A 23,811-nucleotide genomic window follows, 5' to 3' on the forward strand; every position below is an offset into this window, starting at 1 on the left:
AGTTTTCTTGTACTGATGTTATTTACATTGACTGAGGTATATGTTGGTTAGTCTAGACTGAATGGGAAATTAGCAGGTTGTTGGCCATTGGATTTAAAGAAATACTAAATAAAAAATAGGTAGTATTGTTAGGATATAGATATTCAGGCCAGTCTGTAAAGGCCTATACTGTAAGAATTTAGGTGTATTCTTATCACTTTGCTAGTTCTAGAGGTATAAAAGAAAGAATCAAAATCACTGTCTGCCGGTGTAAGGTCCTTCTCTCACTGTGACAGTCTGAGGCCCTGTTCTTAGGCTAAGATCTCTGGCTAAGCAGCAGAGGCAGCCATAAGCTGGGAAGCGACTGGTCACATCCTCACATTCCAAACTAGTCACACTGAAAGAAGGTGCTATTGGGCTGTTAGGATACAATCCTGTCCTGATAATGCCTATCGCCTCCAGAGAAAGGGAAGTGCCTAGAAGATGTAAAAGGAAACTTAGTTTGATAGCATCCTGTCCGGCAAGAACTCACTTATCAATAGCTGGGATGTGAAATCCTCACTTCTGTATTGTTTTGTCATTATAGTTCCCACTTTGCTATTGTTTATTTGCATGGTCTCTGTCTGGTTCTGTGATTGTTCCTGTCTGCTGTATAATTAATTTTGCTGGCTGTAAACTAATTAAGGTGGTGGGATATAATTGGTTACATAATCATGTTACAATATGTTAGAATTGGTTAATTAAATTTCAGGAAAATGATTGGTTAAGGTATAGCTAAGCAGAACTCAAGTTTTACTATATAGTCTGCAGTCAATCAGGAAGTGGGGGGGGGGAATGGGAACAGGGAATGGGGGGGGGGGGGAATTGGAATCATGTTTTGCTAAGGGAGGGAATGGAAACAGAGACACAGGTAAGGCTCTGTGGTGTCAGAGCTGGGAAGGGGGACACTAAGGAAGGAAACTGGAATCACGCTTGCTGGAAGTTCACCCCAATAAACATTGAATTGTTTGCACCTTTGGACTTCGGGTATTGCTCTCTGTTCATGCGAGAAGGACCAGGGAAGTAAGTGGGTGAAGGAATAAGCCCCCTAACAAGTATCATAAACAACTCTTTCTATTTTGTGGTCTCCTAAAATGAGCTCTCCCATTGTTGAATATTATATAATTAGCATTCAAACTATTAATAATTAAGGGCCAAACTGAGAGATTATATGGATGATTGTGTAAATTAAACATTAATCCCAGGCAACAAAACACTTACTTAAAGTTGCAGGACAAATCTGCCTTTACAAAATTTTGCAGTGATTGGGGGGCATGTTACAAACAGTTAGATTCCATGCCCTCAGGGGGCCCAGGACAGAAGGCACAGCAAAGAGGAAAGAGAAGCAAAAATGGCTTTAAGACACTTTTGCGCCTTCCAGATTCTGCATGGAGCAGGGGCTAATACAGGAGCCTCTAGTCTTGCCCAGAATAGGACTGGTACAAAAGACTATACTCCATCTCCTGTCCTAGCACTGCCCCTGAACATCCCAGGCCAGAGGCTGTGAGGTCGACATCTGTAAGGAAAAGACTAGGAACTTACTTTGTTAAATATGAAAGTCTATGTCTCCAGCAATCACTTTTTAAGTTTATTGGGCCTGATATTACCATACTGTATTACTATTCAGGTGTCACTTGTGAGAAATATGTGGGTGCTCTTTAGTAATTATGAATACTATATCTTAATCTGCCTCTGGCCTATTTTCAGGACAAATATATTTTGACTAAGTGTTTCCCCACAGAGAACCATCCTGAACATTCCAGACACGAAGGAGGAGATGTCTTATGATAGTGACCTATCAGCTTCCATTGTCATTAAATGACAATACCAGAATTACTGGTCCTGATAACCCTGAGCTAGTCCCCTGGACAGCCTACAGTACTAGTTTGATTGGGAAGGCCAAGCCCACTAACACTTAAAGAAGCCTCCAAAAGAGAGAAGAAACCAGTCAGGGTTTTAAAACACATTCTCCAGGGTGTGGAGAGAGATACTCAGACAGAGCAACCCACAGGGGTGCCATTATGGGATGGTAGTACTTTAGGTAAGATAGGCATGTGTACAAGTTTTATTTTTAGTCCTTTTTTCCTAATGTATAATAACCTTTTCTAATCATAAATACAGTTATTTGTTTGTTTTCAAGAACATGGTGTCTTGGAATATTTATTCACTGGCCATTCCGTTCTCAAAGGGAGGAAATGGAGGTGCTGGAAACCCAGTAGGACTTGCAGGGTAATAAAAAGCTGGCATACATGGGGACTGCTCTGGATCTTGGTCTAAGAGTGGAATAATCATGAGATTCCATCCGAAACAGGTAAGGGCAAGAGGTCTAACACCTCAGGGGAAGTGCCCTCAGAGACACCACAGGGGGGACAGATGGGCAGCTAGCCTCATAAACTTGATATTAATATCAGAATTTTCTAAATTTAAGTTCAATCAACTAATGTTTGATACTTGGAACTCTTTGAGGCCCTGAGCATCATTGGCAGATGAGAGCACTCACCACCCCATTGTAGTGCTCAGCACCTGGCAATATCGAGTCCTACATTTAAACTAGATGAACCAATGAATCAGGCAGACTAATTTTTATTGCCCTCCTTTATGCGTATGGTTTTTAGTGTGATTGATTGATTGAGTGATTGTTTTTGAAGGTATTTTTGGCTACAAAGTGACAAAGTTGGAAGTCTTTTTGAAGAACCTTTTGTCCAGTTACGGACAAATATAGTAGAACAACTTTACCTTGGTCCCAACCGTGACATATACTTTTTAGATTTAAAAAAGGATCAGGGATTGGTGAAATAATTGGATTCATTATGGAAACATAGATGCAACCTTAATTGTGAAGTAGATACAGCTGTGCCATGATAAGTCAGGGTATGGTGAGTGAGTGTATAAGCAGGCAACAGGAATTAACTTTACATTATTTAAGACTACACAAAAGCCTAAAGAGCTATACCATTTGTTAGTTTCTCAAATGCCTTACCTCCTGCATACATAACAGCCAACATAATCGATGATATCCAAGCTATCTCACTATATGATGTATGGAAGATCTCCTGAATTTCCTTGAAGAACACTGTGATGGCTTTTGGGAATGCATAGGAAAATCCAATGGAGATAAAAGCCCCAAAGACCACAACCCAGCCCCATCCTCCATCTGGGGGTGCATATTGTGGTGCTGTTGTTGCTGGCGGCATTGTCAGGCTTTGTCTGTTTTCAAGCTAGGCTGTGAATGAAAAGTAGAAATAATGTTTCAAATAGTGTCCTTTTTGCTTTAGCACACTGAATTTAACAAATGCATATTTTTGATAATAATGGTAATGGATTATAAATCATAATCACAATAGAGAACAAACTCCCAAATTGTACTAGAAGGCTTGGGATGATATAGCATGAATACTTGCCTTTAAACCCAGGTCCACCCTAGAGGGAGAGGGGGAATTACTGGGCAATAGTTATTCAGAGAATCACATTAAGTACCTTGTAACTGTTACAGATAATTGATTCCAATCACTGAAGTTATATTTAGCAATTAATCACTTATAGAAAAGTGACATTTTGGGCCAGATTCTCAGCTGGTGGGAACTGACATAGCTCCAGTGTCTTAAGGATTTGTCCTTTTAATTCAAACACAGGTGTCAAAATATAAAGTAAATCTTGATTTCACCTCTATAGTAAATGATGGTAAAAAGTTGCAATCCACTGTTACTAAATGCCATTTCAATACCATCTACTCAAAGTTTACAAGCCTTTAGAAATAATACCAAGTAACAAATTGCCAAAAAATGCTTTTATTAAATTGAACACTATTTGAAATCTCTTTCACTTTTACTATATGAAAATGGGTTTTTTTAAGTTTCAAATCAGATTTAAATTCTCTGTGTTTCCATCATAAAAGTTTTTAAAAGCTATGATTCTGTGACGTGCTTATTTTTGAAGTTTTCAATCAGGTTTGTTGGCATACTTTGATGTATGCTGCAACTTATAAGAATACAATTCTTCTTTCAGATGAACGTTACAGAACTTGACTGTAATACTTTGCTTTTCTTACATACACAGAATTCCTACTGATGTCAGAGAGCGTTCTGAACATGTATAGGTGGCAGAGTCTTAAAGTCAATTGCTGTGAGGATATGAGAGCAGAGTTTTTTTACCAAGAGAATAAAATGTCTCAAACTTTTAACAACTACTATTTTTCTTTTGTAGAAAGCTTCAGGAGTCAAATCTTACAGATATACCACTTCATGTTCCTCTTATGGGAGGGATAACAGGTGCAACCAGCAAACACTATGGAGCCCAAGAATTAATGGACAAATCAAATCAACCCCCTATCTAATTAAGGTTTATACTTTGCTCATCTGGTATCTGAACACCAAGACCATCCACATCCTACTTAGAAATCAACTGGTGTCAGTGGAGAACATGTTGGATAGAGTGTCTGCTTCCCAGTCCTGCTATCCTCCCACCACGGCATCTCCCGACCCTAAAAACATGGAGCACCAGTCATTCAGTGTTTACTTGTATGCATTTCCAGAACAGGTAGAGAGCATGCAGTAAAGCTTCCACCCTCCCCTTCTGTTCCTTTTTGGGCATCTCAGCTCTGTTTTAAGCTCAAGTGATCATCTCTATACCACCAACCAAAGTTACGGACCCAGAACTATGTGTAGGTTTCCATTATGCATACTTTTGCCAGTGAATCTCCATGTGATTTTTTTCCATGCCACTTAAAGACTGCTTAGATTTCTCATCGCAAATTGTATCAGTGGTGGCAGTGATATGATTACCTTTAGCAAAATGTAAAAAATGAACTGTGTTAGCTTAAATTAATCTCTCTGCAGTATGCCTTGAGTACACCCATAGTAAAGTGCACATAGCAATGCATACAGTATATGTTAGAAAAAAAACATAGGGTTGTCTTTAAGATTACCTATTACCAGCCTAGCCCATACATAAAGTGGGCCGGTACGATGTACTAGTAAGAAGCTGGTACCAGCCCGTACACAGCTGATGTTAAAGTTCTGCCATGGCAAAGGACCTTTCTTAAAGCACTGCCGCGGCAGCACTTTAACATTGCTGCCCCTTTAGCCCCCCACCCCACCCCCATCAGCAGCCCTGCCAATAGGGACCCTACCAGAAGGGCCGCCGACGGCGGGGGGCAAAAGGGGTAGCTGCCCAGGGGCCGGCGATTTAAGGTCCCAGCTTTGATCCTGCCTGCCGACGACCAGGGTCTGTTGGCGTTACACTTGCTTGTAGTTTGACCACTTCTTTTTAAGTACTAAGGTATATAATGTAAATGAAACAAATTACACTAAACAAAAATACCCAGGCTTTGCTTAAATGATTTTCTCTCGAATGGGAAATGAATTTGGAAGGTACCAAATTATGGCTGACTGTATTATGTCCATCTGTGTTTTCTAATAGTAAAAATACTCTTCCTTCCAATGGGTAATAGCATAACATATTGTAAGGATGAAGTGTTCTACTAAAGGTCCTTTAAGTATAGAAATATAGTTTCTTGAAGAAGAGCAAGGAAGGAATATAACAGGGGTCGGCAACCTTTCAGAAGTGATGTGCCGAGTCTTCATTTATTCACTCTAATTTAAGGTTTTGCATTCCAGTTTTTAGAAGGTCTCTTTCTATAAGTCTATAATATATAACTAAACTATTGTTGTATGTAAAGTAAATAAGGTTTTTAAAATGTTTAAGAAGCTTCATTTAAAATTAAATTAAAATGCAGAGCCCCCCGGACCAGTGGCCAGGACCCGGGCAGTGTGAGTGCCACTGAAAATCAGCTCACGTGCCACCTTTGGTACGCGTGCCATAGGTTGCCTACCCCTGGAATATAAAGTACTTTTTCTTGAAGTCATGATGGAGAGAATGATTGTACACATATTAAATAAAGAGGCACCCAGCCCACACTGTGGACACCCATAGGCCACTTGTTTTATGCAATATATATGGTAATAAACTGCTCACTCCAGTGCAATAACTATACAAATATGTACCAGCAGGCTTTGTAGTTAAATAAGACCCCCACACACATCCACTCAAAACAGGTATAATAATAAAGCTTCTCTGCTCTGCAGCCCACCCTCTCTACAAATGAGTGTGAGAAAGATGAGCTATGTCTCATGCCTAGAGTGTTAACAAAGTCAAGCTCCAGCAGACCAAAGAGGGGGGGAAGGGGACAAGTTCCAAGGCCAAAAATCTTCTGCTTAAAGAGCTTGTCTGTTTGATGCTGGGATGTGCTGATGCTGAGTTCCAACACACATGGAATGTAAGGGAAGAACACCGTTCAGTGAGCTAAACAACAATAATTTCAGATGTAAATCCTCATGTCACTGGGAATATTGGATGAATGCACTTAGGGTGAAATTCACCCATGTTCAGGGGACCAACACAAGGCCTAGGTATCACTTAAACCCTATTCCCCATTTAATACTTCAGAATAGGGTTTATGTGAGTTAAGTGATGCCTAGGTTTTACACTTGCCTTATGTACATGGGTGAAGTTCACCAGAGAGCATGATTTAAATACCACTTACATCAGTGTAAGGCCCCGATTCAGCAAAGCACTTAATCACATATTTAACTTTAAGCATGTGCTTAAGTCCATCCTGTGACGTGTCAGTCCATATTCTTTATGAAAATATGCTTATGATATGAATATGACATAACTGAGATATACTTTATGCAAGATGGCTCATGTGAGATATCATTGGAAAGGTTATGATTTACTGAATGTGATTATCCAATTTGTATGCCTGTATCATTTCTGTATCTGAAGTTAGGAATATTGACTATGTATCTGTATTTCAACTATGTTACTTTGGGTGATGCCCACTGCTAACACTTCAGGTACAACAATGGAAAAGCCAGACAGGGAGGATGGCCCATCAACAAGGACAATAGACTGTGAAAAGCTTGGCCTTCCTGTGGACGCTCCATACTGCAACTGACTCATGGACGCTGTGATCCTACAGAGTCAGGTGGTCTTATCATCTGATACTAAAACATTATCTGGGACTTCTTGTAACTTTCCACTGTAAGGAAAGAGGGGGGTCAAGTTTGAGAAACAAATGATTCCTGCCTTATGTAAATCCTATTTAAGGGTGGGAAGGAAGGCAAACAGGATTCCTCCTCGCCATGGCTGTCTGCCCAAGAAGAAAGTCTGCAAAAGCCATCTGAAGGGAAGGCAATGGAAGAGTCCAGACTGAAAAGGAATATAACTGGAACTCTGAACCACAGAAACTTTGCAACCTGCCTGCAACAATATCTAGGGTTAGAAAAACTATTTGTAACCAATTTCTTTAGTGAAACTAGCTTAGTTTGCATGTTTGATTTCATTTGCTTAGTAATCTGCTTTGTTCTGTTTGTTACCCCTTTTACCACTTAAAATCTGTCCTTTATAGTTAATAAAATTTGTTTTGTTTTTTATTAAACCCAGTTTCTGTAATTTCTCACTGAGGGTGGGGGCAAGAAGTGTGCACACCTCTCTCCACATTGAGGGAGTGGACACATTTAATAATCTATTTACCACCAAAGGAGGTGGACATCTGAGTGCTGGAACAAGTTCCTTAAACTGAGTCTTCCCAAAGCTGATCTGCAGCTGGGTGTGGCTCTGCCTATATGTGTGCGTTAGAGGAGGTTTTAATAGCCTGGCTCAACAAGACAGGTAAAAGGGGGCCCATACTGGCAGAACAGGTAGACTCAGTGGTATCTCAGTACATCAGGTGGCTTCCCAAGGGGTCTGACCTGTCACACATCCCTTTTCAGCAGATCATACAAGCAAATGCTTATGTGCTTAGCAGTACTGAGGCCAAATCTGAAGCAGCTTTTTAGAAATCAGTATTGTTACACCAGTGTAAATAGGGTTGTCAGGCATCTGGTTTTCGATCAGAAAGCGAGGTTGAAAAGGGACCCTGGCAGTTCTGGTTAGCACTGCTGACCAGGCCATTAAAAGTCCAGTCAATGGCGCAGAAGGGCTAATGCAAGCTCCCTGCCTGCCTTAGCTCTGCGCAGCTCCTGAAAACAATGGCATGTTTCTCTGGCTCCTAGGTGCAGGGGCGGCCAGGGAAGTTCCGTGCACTGCCCCCACCTCAAACACTGGCTGCGCAGCTCCCATTGGCTGGGAACCGTGGCCAATGGGAGCTGCAGAGATGGCACCTGCGAGTGAGAGCATGTGCGGAGCCCCCTGGCCACTCCTGTGCCTAGGGGCCACAGGAACATACTGGCCACTTCTGGGAGCCACATAATATAAGTGCTGCCTGGAGCCCACACCCCGAACCCTCTCCCACACTCCAACCCCCTATCCCAGGTCAGAACCCCCTCCTGCACCCAAACTCCCTCCTAGAGCCCACACACCGTACCCCCTCCCACACTCCAACCCCCTGCTCCAGCCTGAGCCCCTTCCTGTACCACAAACCCCCCATCCCCAGACTCACCCCAGAGCCCACCCCCCCCAGCCAGAGCCCTCACTCCTCCACACAGCCCAACCTCTGCCCCAGCCCGGAGCCACCTTCCACACTCCAAACCCCTCAGCCCAACCCCCCCAGCCCAGAGCCCCTTCCTGCACTCCAAAACCCTCATCCCCAGCCCAACACCAGAGCCCGCACCCCCAGCCGGAGCCCTCATCCCAACCCCCTGCTCCAGCCTGAGTCCCTTCGTGTACCACAAACCCCCCATCCCCAGACTCACCCCAGAGCCCACCCCCCCAGCCAGAACCCTCACTCCTCCCCCAGCCCAACCTCTGCCCCAGCCCTGAGCCCCCTCTTGCACCCCAAATCCCTCATCCCGGGCCCCATCCCAGAGTCTGCTCCCCTAGCTGGAGCCTCATTTCTAGCCCTACCCCGGAGCCCACACCCCAAACACCTGCCCCAATCTGGTGAAAATGAGTGAGTGAGTAAGAGTGAGGGAGAGTGAGGTGGAAGGAGGGTGAATGGAGGGAGGATGGAGTGAGTTGGGGCCAGGGCCTCAGAGAAGGGGTGGGGTCTTGAGGAAGGGGTGAGGCAGGGGGCAGGGCAAGGGTGCTTGGTTTTGTGTGATTAGAAAGTTGGCAACCCTGTATAAGTGAGATCAAATTCTGGCCACAAAACTCAACTTTATAAGTGACTTTAAGCTTTATTGAAATGTCCATATTTGTTGGGCAGCTATACCACAGTAAGTGACCCAAAGTTTCACCTCAGCTTATACTAGGCTTTTAGCTATTTCATGGTTCTGTTAGAACCAATAACAACAGCAATAACACATCTTCTGGGACATTATGTCAGCATATTTTGAAGTTCTATGACATGCCAGCAAAGAGTAGCACTGGAATGACTGTATGAACATTGGGGAGATCTTAGGTGAAATCCTGGCCCCATCGAAGAAAATGGGAGTTTTGCCATTGACTTCAGTGCGACCAGGATTTCACCCCTAATATCAAATCAAATTAAGAAGTGGACACATGGATCTCTGAACAAAGGAAAACTGAGAAAAAGTAAACCATTGACCAACAATTAAGCAAGAAAGTTAGAAATTAAAGACACATTACTGCATTCAGTCCGTCGAATAGAATAATTTATTTATGTTTCCTCAACTAATTAATCTTTCCTCAACTAATTTAATTATTTTCCTTGGATTTTGTTTTTACTTTTCTTCCCCTCACATCCAACCATGAATTGATGCCATGTTGACTCAGTATTTGTGTTGAAGAGCTATCAGAGACACTTTCAAAAACTGCTTATCACTCATAGAAATTCATACATTTAGCTGATTCACAATAAGATATCAGTCTCTCTGTTAGAAGATCTCAATGATTTTCAATCAGTGTAAGACCACTGAAATCTGTAATCATTGTTTACAATGAATTAGAAAATTCACAAGTATTAGACACTTCATCAAATAGATCAGATTTGGAAATTCATCTCTTTTGTTAATATACAAATGTAAGTCTACATTTAGAAACTTTCAGAAGCGGTGTGCCGAGTCTTCATTTATTCACTCTAATTTAAGGTTTTGCATGCCAGTAATACATTTAAATGTATTTAGAAGCTCTCTTTCTATAAGTCTATAATATATAACTAAACTATTGTTGTATGTACATTAAATAAGATCTTTAAAATGTTTAAGAAGCTTCTTTTAAAATTAAATTAAAATGAAGAGCCCCCCGGACCGGTGGCCAGGACCCGGGCAGTGTGAGTGCCACTGAAAATCATCTTGCATACCACCTTTGGCACGCATGCCATAGGTTGCCTAACCCTGGTCTACACCAACCCTATAATATTATACTGCATTCAGGATTGGGGCTGTATTGTGCTAAGTGCAGTACAAACATATATGAAGACATGGTGCTTGCCATGAAGTGTCACCAATTCCATTTAACTTACCTCAAGAAAGTCATCCTATAGACTATCTGTAGCCTTAAACATGCAACACCATAGCCAAGTCAGAGTACGTGTATCTAAATGAAATATAACTGGTTAAATTTGAAGAATTAATCAGTTTTGGCAATAAAAGTGATCAAGTCTGGTGCCAGCCCTTTGCTAAAATTAATCCCTCTACTGGTTCTTCTGTTAAGTTTAATTTTTCCCTCTGAAATCTTTCTAGCCTTTGGAAAAATTCAAACCAGCCAGCCTTTCCACAACACTTGCTTTAATAAGATCAGTGAACCCACATTTTACAGTTCAAACTGGAGGCTGTATGCACTGCAAGGTTACTGATCCACTTAGTCTATTTTTAACCATTCCTACTATCCCTTAAATTCTAGCATTACTCCTGAGCCATTATCTATAATTATTACTAGAAGCTTTGACATCTCAACTGTAAAAGTCTTTAGAACCTATTGTTTATACCTAACATTTTAACACTTCACAAACCAGTACAGCATTTGTAACACATGCCCAGTGCATACAATTGTTTTTGTATGCACTTGGATTTGGGAGGAGGAGAGGATGTTTTCATGGCATAGCAACATTATATAATAGGTAGAGCTAAGGTTTCAAGGCAGTGTTAATGGAGTTACCTACACAGCTCCGGTACATTGCTTGAAAAATTTATTACATGATCTCTTGAAAGAAATAGATGGAATTTGTATGATCAGTAGTAACAGATGATCAATTCAATACCATTCTCCTAATATTCAGGACTCAGAAAAACTATGGATAATAGCAAAAACTACTCTATTCTTTGACAGTACTATTGGATAAAACTTTCCTGAACCATAACTTTCATGTCTCAAACTTCTGATTCTGACATAAATCTGTGATTTTGAAAATGGTAATATTTATTTGCTATTAAAAATTATTAATATCCATCTATCCATTTAATAATTGTGCTTATGAAAAAGCAACAGAATCTGATTCTAGTTATACCAGCGGATATCTCCAAAAAAATCATTACAGCTATGCTATACTGACACTAACATAACTGAGATTAGAATCCAGCTCATTGTCTTTCTTTTGTTTTCTTATCAAACACTGATGATTGAACATTTCTGTGCATTAACCTACCAAAGGCCTATATCCTCACCTGAAGGCATCAGTCTCTGAATTAAGAAAGCCTTATTTTCTTCCCACTCATTTACTAATACTCTAATAATAGACACTAATGTGTAATGTCTAAGTCTCAGTGACAACTTGTCAGGAGGGATAGCTCAGTGGTTTGAGCATTGGCCTGCTAAACCCAGGGTTGTGAGTTCAATCCTTGAGGGGGCCATTTAGGGATCTGGGGCAAAAATTGGGGATTGATCCTGCTTTGAGCAGAGGGTTGGCTAGATGATCTCCCTAGGTCCCTTCCAACTCTGATATTCTATGAAATATTGTGTAATAAGATGTAAACTCAGACAGAATCTCTTTTAGGACATATGATTGGACTCAAATTATAGTCTAAGGCTGAAAACCAGCTCCAAACTACAGAACCTTACATGGTGGTCACCTTCAAACTTTTCTACCAGTTTGAAAGTTATTGTTTATTTCCTGTACTTATAGTGGGGAAAACAAGTAGAAATGGTAAGAACTTCTAAAGCGGTAGAAACTTTCTAAGTGTGCCCTGGAAAAACCTACTGAATTATTTGCCTTCCAATAAAAGGAATTGACATTAATGCTAGATTACACAGAAAAGAAGGCAAGTAGTAAGGGTTTAAAGAAACAGTGATATAAACTTGTATAGAAACTTGCAAAAGGAGAAAGTAGGCTTGAAAAATAAATTACTTGAGAGTTACTAAAACTAAGGGGGGGTGGAGAGGGGAGGAAGCCTTTCAGTCATATGTGTTCAATCTGAACAGAACAGAATTCAAGTGACATTCAAGAGAAAAATTGTCTGAATTGTGTATATTTCGTAAGATCAGAGAAATATGAGAGTGAGCCCATTTATTGATATGAAAACTAGAATTAAAATGACACTCCAGATAATCTGAGCTGAAAAATCAAACCAATATAAATCGCCAAGAGAGGACAAATATGTTGTTCCCTTTACCAGTAAAGGTTACACTATGAACTACTGAATTCAAAACACATTGAGGTAATCTGAGAATTACAATACTATATTATTACAGTAAATAGAATGGGTATTTCAGCCGTATGTCTTGACTTGATATTAGTGGAGATAGGAAATATTACTTACATTAAAAAAGGATAAGAGAACTGAACTGATGTGGCCTCAGAATCATAAAAAAATATTAAAACTCCAACACATTTTATATCAGGAGTGGGAGATGCTTGGCTCAAACAGAATGTTTTCTCAAGATAAAGGCCAGTTAATATAATATCTGCTTATGACATGTTGCCATTTTTAAAAATCTTCTGTCTTGCCATTGTGAAGTATGCCAGCCACATAATAACACCACAGTGGACTTGCTGTTTCTGTTCAGCTCATTTAATTTTTAATCTCTATCATGTCTGTACTTATATTTCAATATTTCTTAACTGAGTTATATAAATGGTAAAGAACTGACTTTCATTTGCATGGTGTGTTACCTGGAACAGGTAGCTGAATAAAAGAACATTTAAGTATATGCAAAAATGTTTGTTTTTCTATCTGAACCATGACAATAAAAGAATTCACTTGAAGTTTGCACCAAAACTAACACAATTTGGGGGCAATGACAAGGCTTTAGCATAAACAAATACAAGGAAGGAAGAATTTATGATTGTATTTGACTTCCATAGGAGGGGAGAGGATGTTTAATTACAAACTTACTATGTACTTTGTCCAAGGGTTAATGAGCTGACACAGTGATATATATACAAACTAACTTTAAAGGACAAGATGGTTTAATCAAATGCTAATGTATATTTTGCCACCCATTGTAAAAAACTGGACCTGGAGAGATCAAAAATCTCCCTTTTCTTTAATGGAGGAAGTTTTTACTAACACAGGACACATCCTCCTATGAGCACATCACGTTGCTGTATCTCTCACAGTCATGGAGAGGCCTGACATTTTTACAATGGTACAGACAAGATAATCTTTGGATGTTCTGTAACAAAGTTTAGAGCCTATGTAAAGATTTGTTTCACATTATTTATGTAGGCACGTATCAATTTACATTCCTTTTTTATTTTTTCTCTTTTTTTCTGTAATTTGCTATAGCCTCAACGGATGCAGAGGAAAGTGATACAGAGAAAGTCTTAGTCATGCCATGCTAAGGTTGTGGTCTTCCTCTAAAGCAGTGCCACTGAGTAGCTGAGGAGCCCAAGAAGGTCCAGACCAACCCACTAAAGTGTGCAAGAGGAATGTTATATAATTCCAGAGTGGGGACCCTCCCAGGCCAATTCACATTGAACACAATAAATGTTTAGGGTATGGTGGAGCATCTGGGCTTTAACCCCAAATCTTAAGGAAACATGCATTTAAATTATTTACTTCCCTGAATCCCCATTTTCACCCCTCAAGAGATACTTCTACCAGGCCTGGCACTATTCAGTGATCAACCTCCAATGCCCAAAGTCCACAATAAAGTCACAGGTAAAGCTCTCTCTCTAAGTTCTTCTTTAGCATATAAGCATTTTTAATTAGAATTCACAGGACTCCCTCCATAGCTTGTTACAAATCTTCTTTGGAACAACTAAATAGAGGGAATTCCTTTACATAACTCAAATGGATGATTTTAACATGCAAACATGGATTCATTAAATAAAAATAGCCCTGTAACTCTGCATTAATCAAAATGTATCATATGTTAATCTGTTATTGTAACATTGTAACATATAGCAATCAAGAACTGAAGTCTATATTGATAATTGAATTACTTTATTCCTCTTAAGCTTTCTTTGTCAATTAGCAAAAAAACAAAACCAAAGAAACAAAAATATGCATTAGTTGAATGTATCTTTCTATATTTCTACATAATCAGAGAAAAAGCTTTATACTCCAGATTATTTTTCTGTCAAATGTGAAAATATAAAGCAAAACAAGTGTTTTACATCATCATTAGAAAATATAGATCAAAACAATTCAAATCACAAAAATCCAATATAATAGCTTTAATAAGAAATGAAATACATTTTGCTTTTTTTACATATAGTGAGCTTGGAGGGAACAGAAATATAAAGACACTCAGAATATTTCTATGATACCAATTAGCAAAAGGACACAGTAAAAATATGTGCGCAAGAAACTAGGTAAATCATGTTTACCTGGAAGTTTAATAAATCAAAAGTAAACTCTATTGAATGTAGGACTTTGAGAACATCAATCTGAACAATGACTCTCCTGTCAGTTTCAGGATAGAAGTTTAATCAGTTCAGTAGCAAAAAGTCATGAGTCATGCTTTTCTCAAATGACATATAGATACATATAGAGAGTAGACTGCTGCCATAAAGTGTTTATAATTTCTATTGAAGGTCATCTTATACATAAAAACAAGATTTTATCAGAATATTTTATACATGAAATTTTGCATAATGTTTTAAAACATGCAAAATACATTATACATGTATATATCTTGTGTATATGAATTAGAGAGACAGAGAGGCTACGGTAGAGGTTTATAATAGAAGATCTTTTGCATTTGCAAGTACCTGACAATGCAATGCAATGCAATACAATACAATGCTGGAATCACACCTTGAGAGCATCATTGTCCACTGAAGGTCACTCTTTCATCCCACAAAACAATAATAGATTTCTACATATACAAAAATCTCAGTTCTAGAATATGTATGTATTATTATAATCTTTATAAATATATTTTGCCTTAAACATGCTGAAAGCTTAAGCCATAATCCTGTAATGAGTGTGCATGGACTCCCGCTTCCACACTCAGCCCAACTTATCTCCATGGGACTCAGTGTGGGGGCGTTGTCCTTGAGCACTCATGGCTCATGGATTGGACTCTTAGTAACATCTCCTAACAGGGTCAAGTGACTTTCTCAGTTAATAGCACAGCTCCAGCTGAAATAGCAGCAACCATCTTGGATAGTAGGATATAAGTGAACATCTCTTCCATTTCCAGTTTCCGCCTCTCACACATATTTTTAAATTTTATGTTTACTCAGAATGCTGCTGAGTACCTTGGTCTTCCTGGAGGAAGTTTACAAATATTTTAATTTCTTTTATTTTTGCATTATTTTTCTTTTCTCTTTATATTTTGCTTCTTATAGCCTGAGTAACTTAAAAAAAGAAGCAGAAAAGCACCACATCATCAAAGTCAGATGTGGAAAAGGCTTATTAAGTCACCAGTCAATCTCCCTGCTAGTGTAGGATTCTTTCCTAGAGCACATTCAGTAGTACTTAGTCATGTTCTAGGACCCTACAGTGAGTTACGGGTCAAATCTACTGGCTCATGGCAGAAGCAGACCCAATGGTTTTCATTAGAGAGCCAGACCAGGTGATATTCCATTCAGGAGCCTAAAAGATTTTGTACATCTCTCGGAATCACAAGGGACTTGAGTAGTTCCCAGAAGCCCTCCTCTTTTGCCCCTTAGTCCTTGCTGACTAAAAGAGATATACAAAACCATTTATACTCTTGGATTGGAGCTAATGAGACTTCCCTATTCTGGCAGATGAAGATGAAATTTTTGTTTAGTGAAAAACTTTGGTGATAGGTTAAACTAAACTGGTCACATGACTGGTGATTAAAGACATGTTAAAGACATGATTAAAGAAGGGCTGCTGATTCTGACCATTTATGTTTTGTAACTTACTGTGTATTTAAATATATGTCAAGACACCCACAGACTTGGATAGGCACCAACATGTTCTAAAAGAAATTCCACACCCAACTGAAATAAATAAATAATTCCATGCAGGGTGCTAGAACTAGACATCTTATCACACCCAGTTACATTGTCTAATAGCAGAGATATCATTGGAAACATTTGATGGGTGACCACTGCTCACTATGCAAACACTATCATTTTATATGTCTGGGTACTGTGAGACTGATTTGAATCTTGCACATATTGTGTGTTTAAGGTACACAAACAGCTGGGCTATTTTTACTATGAATTCAAGTTTGAGAATATTTTCCTATTACGAACAATGACTGCATTATCTGAGGAGAATTGTGATCAGTGGGTTGTTTTGTCTTGGTCAGGGAAATAAGCTGGGATGGCAGGTCACCAGGGGCTGGTGAAACTAAACCATATCAACAAGGCACCCTCTATGAGCACATTATGCACACTGGAACAGATTCTGATTCCATAGTAATTTTACACCATTTACTTTCATGGAGTTAGTCCTGATTTACACCAGTGTAAGTGAGAGGAATATCTGATTTCTAGTATATAACGTCTGTGACTATGGTATATTATACTATATAGGGTAGACTATATATGTATACATTATACTATTGCATAGTATCTATGGTCTGGGTGCTGTACTGCAGTGTACAGCATCACCTGCTGACAGCCAGGACTCCTGGTGGTGGTGGGGATGGGGCTTTTCCAGACTCTGGAAACCTCAGTGGCCACTGTACGCATGGTTGCCCTGTGGGACTGCTGGTGGGCTTGCAACTAGGGGAGTTGGGTAGGGGGGAATGCTCAGGTGAAAAGGGGAAGGGCTCTGAATTAGGGAGTTTGGAGTTGATGTGGAGGGAGGTTCTGAGCTGCCGGGGATTGTTAGGAAATGGGGACTTCTCCACCTGAAGGGGAGGGGTCTGAGTTTGGGTGGCAAGGGGCTCTGAGCCTGTGGGTTACCATGGAGGGAAGAAGATTTTAACAAGGGGAGTGTTGCAGTTGAGGAAGGCACAGGGACTTGAAGGAGGGAGATGGACTGGCAGATTTGTGTGTGAATGAATGAGAATGTGAATGAAATGATGCGAGGTGTAGTGCAAGATAGTGTGTAGAAATAGAAGGCTAGAAATCAGTATGAACAGAGACAAACTAATTCAAAGTCTGCCGTGAGGAAAACTATAATTATGCACGTTATGGATAGGCTTGTGACTAGTCTCTGTATGGTTGTGCAAGGTAAGGGGATATGCAGGATGCCTTTACTAAGCCTTCCCATTTATGAGTCTGCTGAGATGAGGGGAAAGGGAGAAAGTGTACAGAGAGGCTTTGTACCCACCCAGTTCTCCTGCAAACGAGTGGGGCCATTAGTGCTGTTTTCCTCTCCAAGGCATAACAGACGTGTGGCCACAATGAAACTCCCTTGCACAACAGGAAGTGTTTGCAAGGCTGCAGTGTGGTGGAGTCAATGCTACATTTGTCATACACATCCTAGCATCCACATGCTACATTTGTCATAGCTCTGGAGGCATTATTATGCAGTATTCAATTGGCTGCAGTCTCCACCTGTCATGCATCTGAACTTCTGCTGTGAGCTTTTAAAGTGTGGCATACACTTACAGTATAATTCATGTTATTACCTGTAATAACTATCTATATTACCTGTAATTACACTGAACTAATAGTGTTGAATCTTCCACTGAGTCAAGGAAAACTTCTTACTCTCTATCCTAAGCAGGGTTCTTAGATAATAATTTCATAGACTATTTTTATGTGTCTTTTCATCTACTTTTATACTTGGTCAAATTAAAACAATCCAGAAAGTGGCCTCTTAAATGCACCACTGATATACTAACTTTAAAAATAATTAAAAGAGTAAAAGTATTTTCTGAATTAGTCACTGGAATGTAAAAATTTATTTCTAAGTCTATAAGAGGAGCAGTGAAGATTTAAAAAAATTATAAATATGCCCTTTCAATAAGAAACTAGAATAATTTTAAAATACAATGTAAAGCTCAGGTTTTAGAAGATGACCAACTTTTGTGCACACTTAACCATCCATACAAACACCTTTCGTAACACCAATATCTGTATGTGCAAGAGCTCTTAACAAATGGGGTTAGCATGTGTAAAATTTATCTCCTGTGAATTCAAGCATTACGGCATAATCCAAAGCCCACTGAAGTCAACAGAAGGGTTCCTATGGGTTTTGGGTTGTGAAAAATGCACATTCAGTTGTTTAAACACCCTTTCAAATGTGGGTGAGGCCTTCTTTGAAAATCAGGCCCTGTAATTTTAGCATTATACTCTGATATTTGCTGTCTTATATTACTAGGGTTAAGTTCTGCACTCAGTTATAGTACTTGAGCCATTGTACTGTGTCAATGTGGTTGCACTTGGTGCACCTGGGGACACAATATGGCCCTTAATATTAATTAAATATGTATTAACATGCCTAAGCATATCTCACACATGTTTAGGCAAGAGAGTGTGGGGAAATATAATTACCAAAATATGTATGTATTATATTAACCCAATTAGAGCACAGTTCTATTCAGAAGATTTGTATTAGATGTAACTAATCAGCTTTTGTCTACAGCTTCTACCCTCCAGATATCCACAGTAAGAGCTTTCCTAATCTGACTTTTTTTGTGACCAAAACCACTATGGGTAAACAAAAACCCAACATAATCAAAATGGCATATCTTTTCAACACTCAGTTCTGTAAGATGGGGAGGAAATCACTGAAAGTAAAACATGCAATTCCTTTGAGACATGTGGGATAAAGCTAAGTGCAAGACAAAGCTGATCACCCAAGGTTTTGATGTGCTCAAGAGGAAAACTAACAGATTTGCTCACAACTTTTAGTTGTAGTACGTAGATCTCAGCCACTTTGCTGTGCCACTTCACAATTAAGTATCTCTAAAACTACAATAAAAGACTCATTATGAATACAGCATGGGAGGTGGCTCTTACAGCCAAGAATATCAGCATAACCCATTGCTTTGGGCTGTTAAATTCCAGTTGGATAACCTAGACATAAAAGGCTAAATTGACTATTACAAGAGACTTCAGTAATTCAATCAAACTTTTTCAGTCACTCACTACAAGTTACTGTAGCCTGGATCTTATCCAATGGTGCAAGAAGAATTCATTTCTTACCGGTACGCTGCACCAGCTAAAAGGGAGAGGGCTCGTGACTTCCCCATGTGATTCCGCACGTGATCCCGCCCCCAGTCCAGGGCCCCAGGCTCTTCTCCTCCCCCACCCCATGATCCATCCCACATTACCTGATGAGGGGGGCCACTGTCCTCCTCCTGCTGCACCGGAGACTTCTGAACTGTAGGGCCCTCTGGAACTGCAGCAGCGAAAAGAGCAGAACGTGGGACCGCCAGGCGGCCCCATGCTGGCAGCTCCTCCAGCGCAGCTGCACCACCCCCAACCCCGCCCCCAGCCCTGTCCTCTGTGATACAGACACCAGACAGGAGACGCAGGCACGCAGCTGCCTGGAAGGGTTGAGGGCAGGGCTGGGGGTGGTACAACCACACCGGAGTAGCTGCACGTTCTGCTTCTTTTGCCGTTGCGGTTCCTGGGAATGCCTGTGGTTCAGGGCTCTCCCAGAAACCGCAGTGGTGAAAGGAGCAGAACGTGGGGCTACCAGGCGGCCCCTTGCCAGCAGCTCCTGTCATGCAGCTGTACCTCCCCCAGCCCTGTCCTCTTGCGGGACTGCTGTACAGACCCCGGACAGGGGATGCAGGCATGCAGAATCATGCCAGATACAATCACGCCAGCGAAGCTGCTGGCGTGTGGTCGCATGGAGGCCCCACGTTCTGCTCCTCTTGTGTCTTTTCAGTATGCTGTACAGCTATAAATAGCTTACTGGTATGGCGTACTGGACCATACTGCCCTATTGTAACACTGATCTTATCTGCATTAATAACATCTCCAAGGTTCATTATAATAGACAAATTGCTTAATATAGTTAATCAAGAATTGCTTGACTCCCTAAAAAAGCATAACAGGCATATAATTATCTGCTGATTAACATGATTCAGAAGGAAAATATGTTTATGTTCTATTAGAAAAAAAATTACCTTTTAACCACTCTTGAAAACCAAAGAAACACGAGTAGGCCTTGAGAGTCTTTTTATGAATAACATTCATGAAATATGAAAAGAATCTTGCAAAACGATAAATATGGCCTAGAAATAGCAATGTTGTTTACTTGGACTAGACAGTCATATTGTACTTGTGCTTCCTCTATAATTAGACAGAAAAATTATAAATTATAGTTAAATAGCTCAGATACACAACATATCTAAAAGCTTTCATAACAGTGATATTTGTTTAACTGCAAGTCACTGTATGAAGACCTTTAATTTGTCTATAAGCACAGCAAACCATCTATTGATTTGCTCTAACTAACCATGCATACTTGTTCTAATGTGAAAGTTCTTCCACATGCTACCATGTAACAGCAAAATCATTAACTGCCAATAAAGCACTTGAAATTGAGTGCTTCTTTAAACAAAAGATAAGAAAAGATGGTTTTATGGCAGCTTTGCACCACAGAAACCCTACTACAACCACAGATGAAGACTTTATTCTTAAAACTTTATTCTTAGTCAGAAAGAAATCTATATTTCATCAAAACAAAACCACCTTAAATTTCACCCACAAATTGTGGTTTTTAATAGCATTATTTTTATTATCTTAATTTTTTTCAAATATTTCCTTTTATTGGACACTGCTAAGTAGGTAATAGCAATTAATATATTAACTGATAATAGATTTTTGCTATTTATTGATAATAATGCTGTTTAAATAGTTGAGTAAAAAAAAAGCATATAGTACTGCTGAAGTATGTGTCTAAGGTATTCTATGACCTTGTTACCTGAGCACCTCACCATCATTAATGTATTAATGATGTAAGGTAGGGAAGCTCTATTTTATACAGTTGGGTAAATGAGGCAGAGAGAAGTTATGTAATTTGGCTGACATCACACAGAAAGTCTGTAGTAGAACAAAATACTGAACACAGATTTGTCAAATCTAGGCTAGAACCCTAACCACAAGCCCATCCTTCCTTTCATGCATGTAGATTTCTATATGAAGCTGATCAATGTATTTGATGGTACATGTATCATTTTTCTCTTTTCACAGTCTTTTTCAAGAAGTATTTTGCATTGCGTGTATGTTTTGAGATTCCTAATGAAATAATAGTATTGATTTGAGGTCTGTGTTAATGTTGGTGTATTGTGATGAAATATGCATTTCTTTGTGTTTGATATGAATACTGTGTCTATGTTTATCCTGCTGGCACATTTATGAGATCCTTAACTATGCTGCCTGCCAAGGGCCCATATCCAAGATGTTATGGAGGGATTGTCGAGGATCATCTGGCCCTCTGACTACTACCCCATGCAACTCATCCATGTGGGCACTAATGATACTGCGAGGTATGACCCTCAGCAGATCAGAAGTGACTACAGGGCTCTGGGAGTAAGGGTGAGGAAGTTGGGAATGCAGGTGGTGTTCTCTTCAGTCCTTCCATTCAAGGGTAGGGGCCTTGGCAGAGACAGATGCATCTTGGAGGTGAATTCCTGGCTGCGAGAATGGTGTCACCAGGAAGGCTTCGGCTCCCTTGATCATAAGATGCTGTTCCAGGAAGAAGGACTGCTAAACAGAGATGGGGTCCACCTATCGAGGAAGGGGAAGAGCATATTTGGCTACAGACTGGCTAACCTAGTGAGGAGAGCTTTAAACTAGGTTGATGGGGCAAAGCCCATAGATAAGTCAAAAACATGGAGACCTGGAATAAGGGTCGGAATCTTGGGGGAGCAAGGGCTGTTATAGCAGAAATAAGGGAGAGACAAGACAGAACTGTGGGAAATCAAATCAATATCTTAGATGTCTGTATACTAATGCGAGAAGTATGGGGAATAAGCAGGAACAACTCAAAATGCTAGTAAATAAACACAACTATGACATAGTTGGCATCACGGAGACTTGGTGGGCTAATACACATGACTGGACTATTGGTATAGAAGGATACAGCTTGCTCAGGAAGGGCAGGCAGGGAAAAAAGGGAGGAGGTGTTGCCTTATATATTAAAAATGTACACACTTAAGACTGAGGTTGAAATAGAATTAAGAGACAGACTTGTTGAAAGTCTCTGGGTAAGGATAAAAAGGTAAAAAACAAGAGTGATGTCACGGTAGGTCTACTACAGGCCACCAAACTAGGAAGAAGAGATGGATGAGGCTTTTTTTAAACAGCTAACAAAATCATCCAAAGCACAGGACTTGGTGGTGATGCGGGACTTCAACTACCCAGGCAGACGTTGAGAAAATAACACACCAGGTCACAGATTGTCCAACAAGTTCTTGGAATGTACTGGACACCATTTTTTTTATTTCAGAAGGTATAGAAAGCTACTAGTGGGGAGCCTGTTCTACATTTGATTTTGACAAATAGTTTGGAACTGGTTGAGAACTTGAAAGTGGAAGGCAACTTGGATGAAAGTGATCATGAAATGGTAAGAGTTAGTGATTCTAAGGAATGGTAGGAAGGAGAACAATGAAGACAATGGATTTCAAGAAGGCAGACTTCAGCAAACTCAGAGTTGGTAGATAAACTCCCATGGGAAGCAAGTCTAAGGGGAAAAACAATTGAAGACAGTTGGCAGTTTTTCAACGAGCTCCTATTAAGGGCACAAGAGCAAACTATATCACTGCGTAGGTGTGATGTTATTGACATGAACTGAGACCACATAGATCATTGTTGCAACCAAGGTCCTGTAATAGCACCAAATCTTGTATAAAGGGGGTCAAAAAAGGTATCTAAGAAAAGGTTATGGTTTGCTGGTTATGATTATGCTATCTGTATATGTGTATCATTTTGTAGTTGAAGTTATTAATATTGGCTCTGTACTGTCTGTATTTCAAACTTATGCTATGCTTCTGGGTGATATCCCAGACAAGTTGGTGTCAGCTCTGCCTACCCTGCTTGATGGCCCATTAAGGACCATCAGCTATACAACTGACCCTTTGAGAGAAGGCAGACACACCTTGTGACTCAGCAAGGCCTGCAGGGACATGACTATGGACAGATCTCTGAGGCTTTTCCATGCCATGTGATGGACAGCTTGTCTTTGGGACAAAGAAAGCAGAGACCACATGGCAAGAGACTATAAAAAGCTGCTGCTGCTCCTCCAACTTGTGTTCAGTCCTGCTTCTTACCTCTGGAGGGACTTTGCTACAAATGGAAGCTCTACACAAAGGACTGATGACCCATCCCAGCTGTGGATGTCCTCCAGAGACTTGATTTGAACCTTCAGTTTATTCCATCACTGCTACAAGCCTGAATCAAGAACTTTGCCATTACTGTATGTAACTGATTCAATTTAACCAATTCTAGCTCTCATCCATATCTTTTTTCTTGTATGAATAAACCTTTAGATTTTAGATTCTAAAGGATTGGGAACAGCATGATTTGTGGATAAGATTTGTATATTGACTTGGGTCTGGGGCTTAGTCCTTTGGGATCGAGAGAACCTTTTATCTTTAACTGGGATATTGGTTTTCATAACCATTCATCCCCATAACAAGTGGCACTGGTAGTGATACTGGGATACTGGAGTGTCTAAG

General features: G+C 40.0%; 1 protein-coding gene across 3 annotated transcripts in view; it reads right to left on the reverse strand.

The window, feature by feature from the left end:
• SLC16A7 (solute carrier family 16 member 7) overlaps window positions 1-23,811 on the reverse strand; it is a 153,617-nt gene that overhangs the window by 64,100 nt on the left and 65,706 nt on the right. For all 3 annotated transcript variants that reach the window (XM_038387199.2, XM_038387200.2, XM_043494176.1), the window contains exon 2: window positions 2,999-3,241. In XM_038387199.2, the coding sequence (XP_038243127.1) occupies window positions 2,999-3,212 (214 nt within the window). In that variant the 5' untranslated portion in view covers window positions 3,213-3,241. The remainder of the gene's footprint in view (window positions 1-2,998; window positions 3,242-23,811) is intronic.

This window comes from Dermochelys coriacea, chromosome 1 (assembly GCF_009764565.3).
Source record: "Dermochelys coriacea isolate rDerCor1 chromosome 1, rDerCor1.pri.v4, whole genome shotgun sequence".
NCBI lineage: Eukaryota > Metazoa > Chordata > Testudines > Dermochelyidae > Dermochelys > Dermochelys coriacea.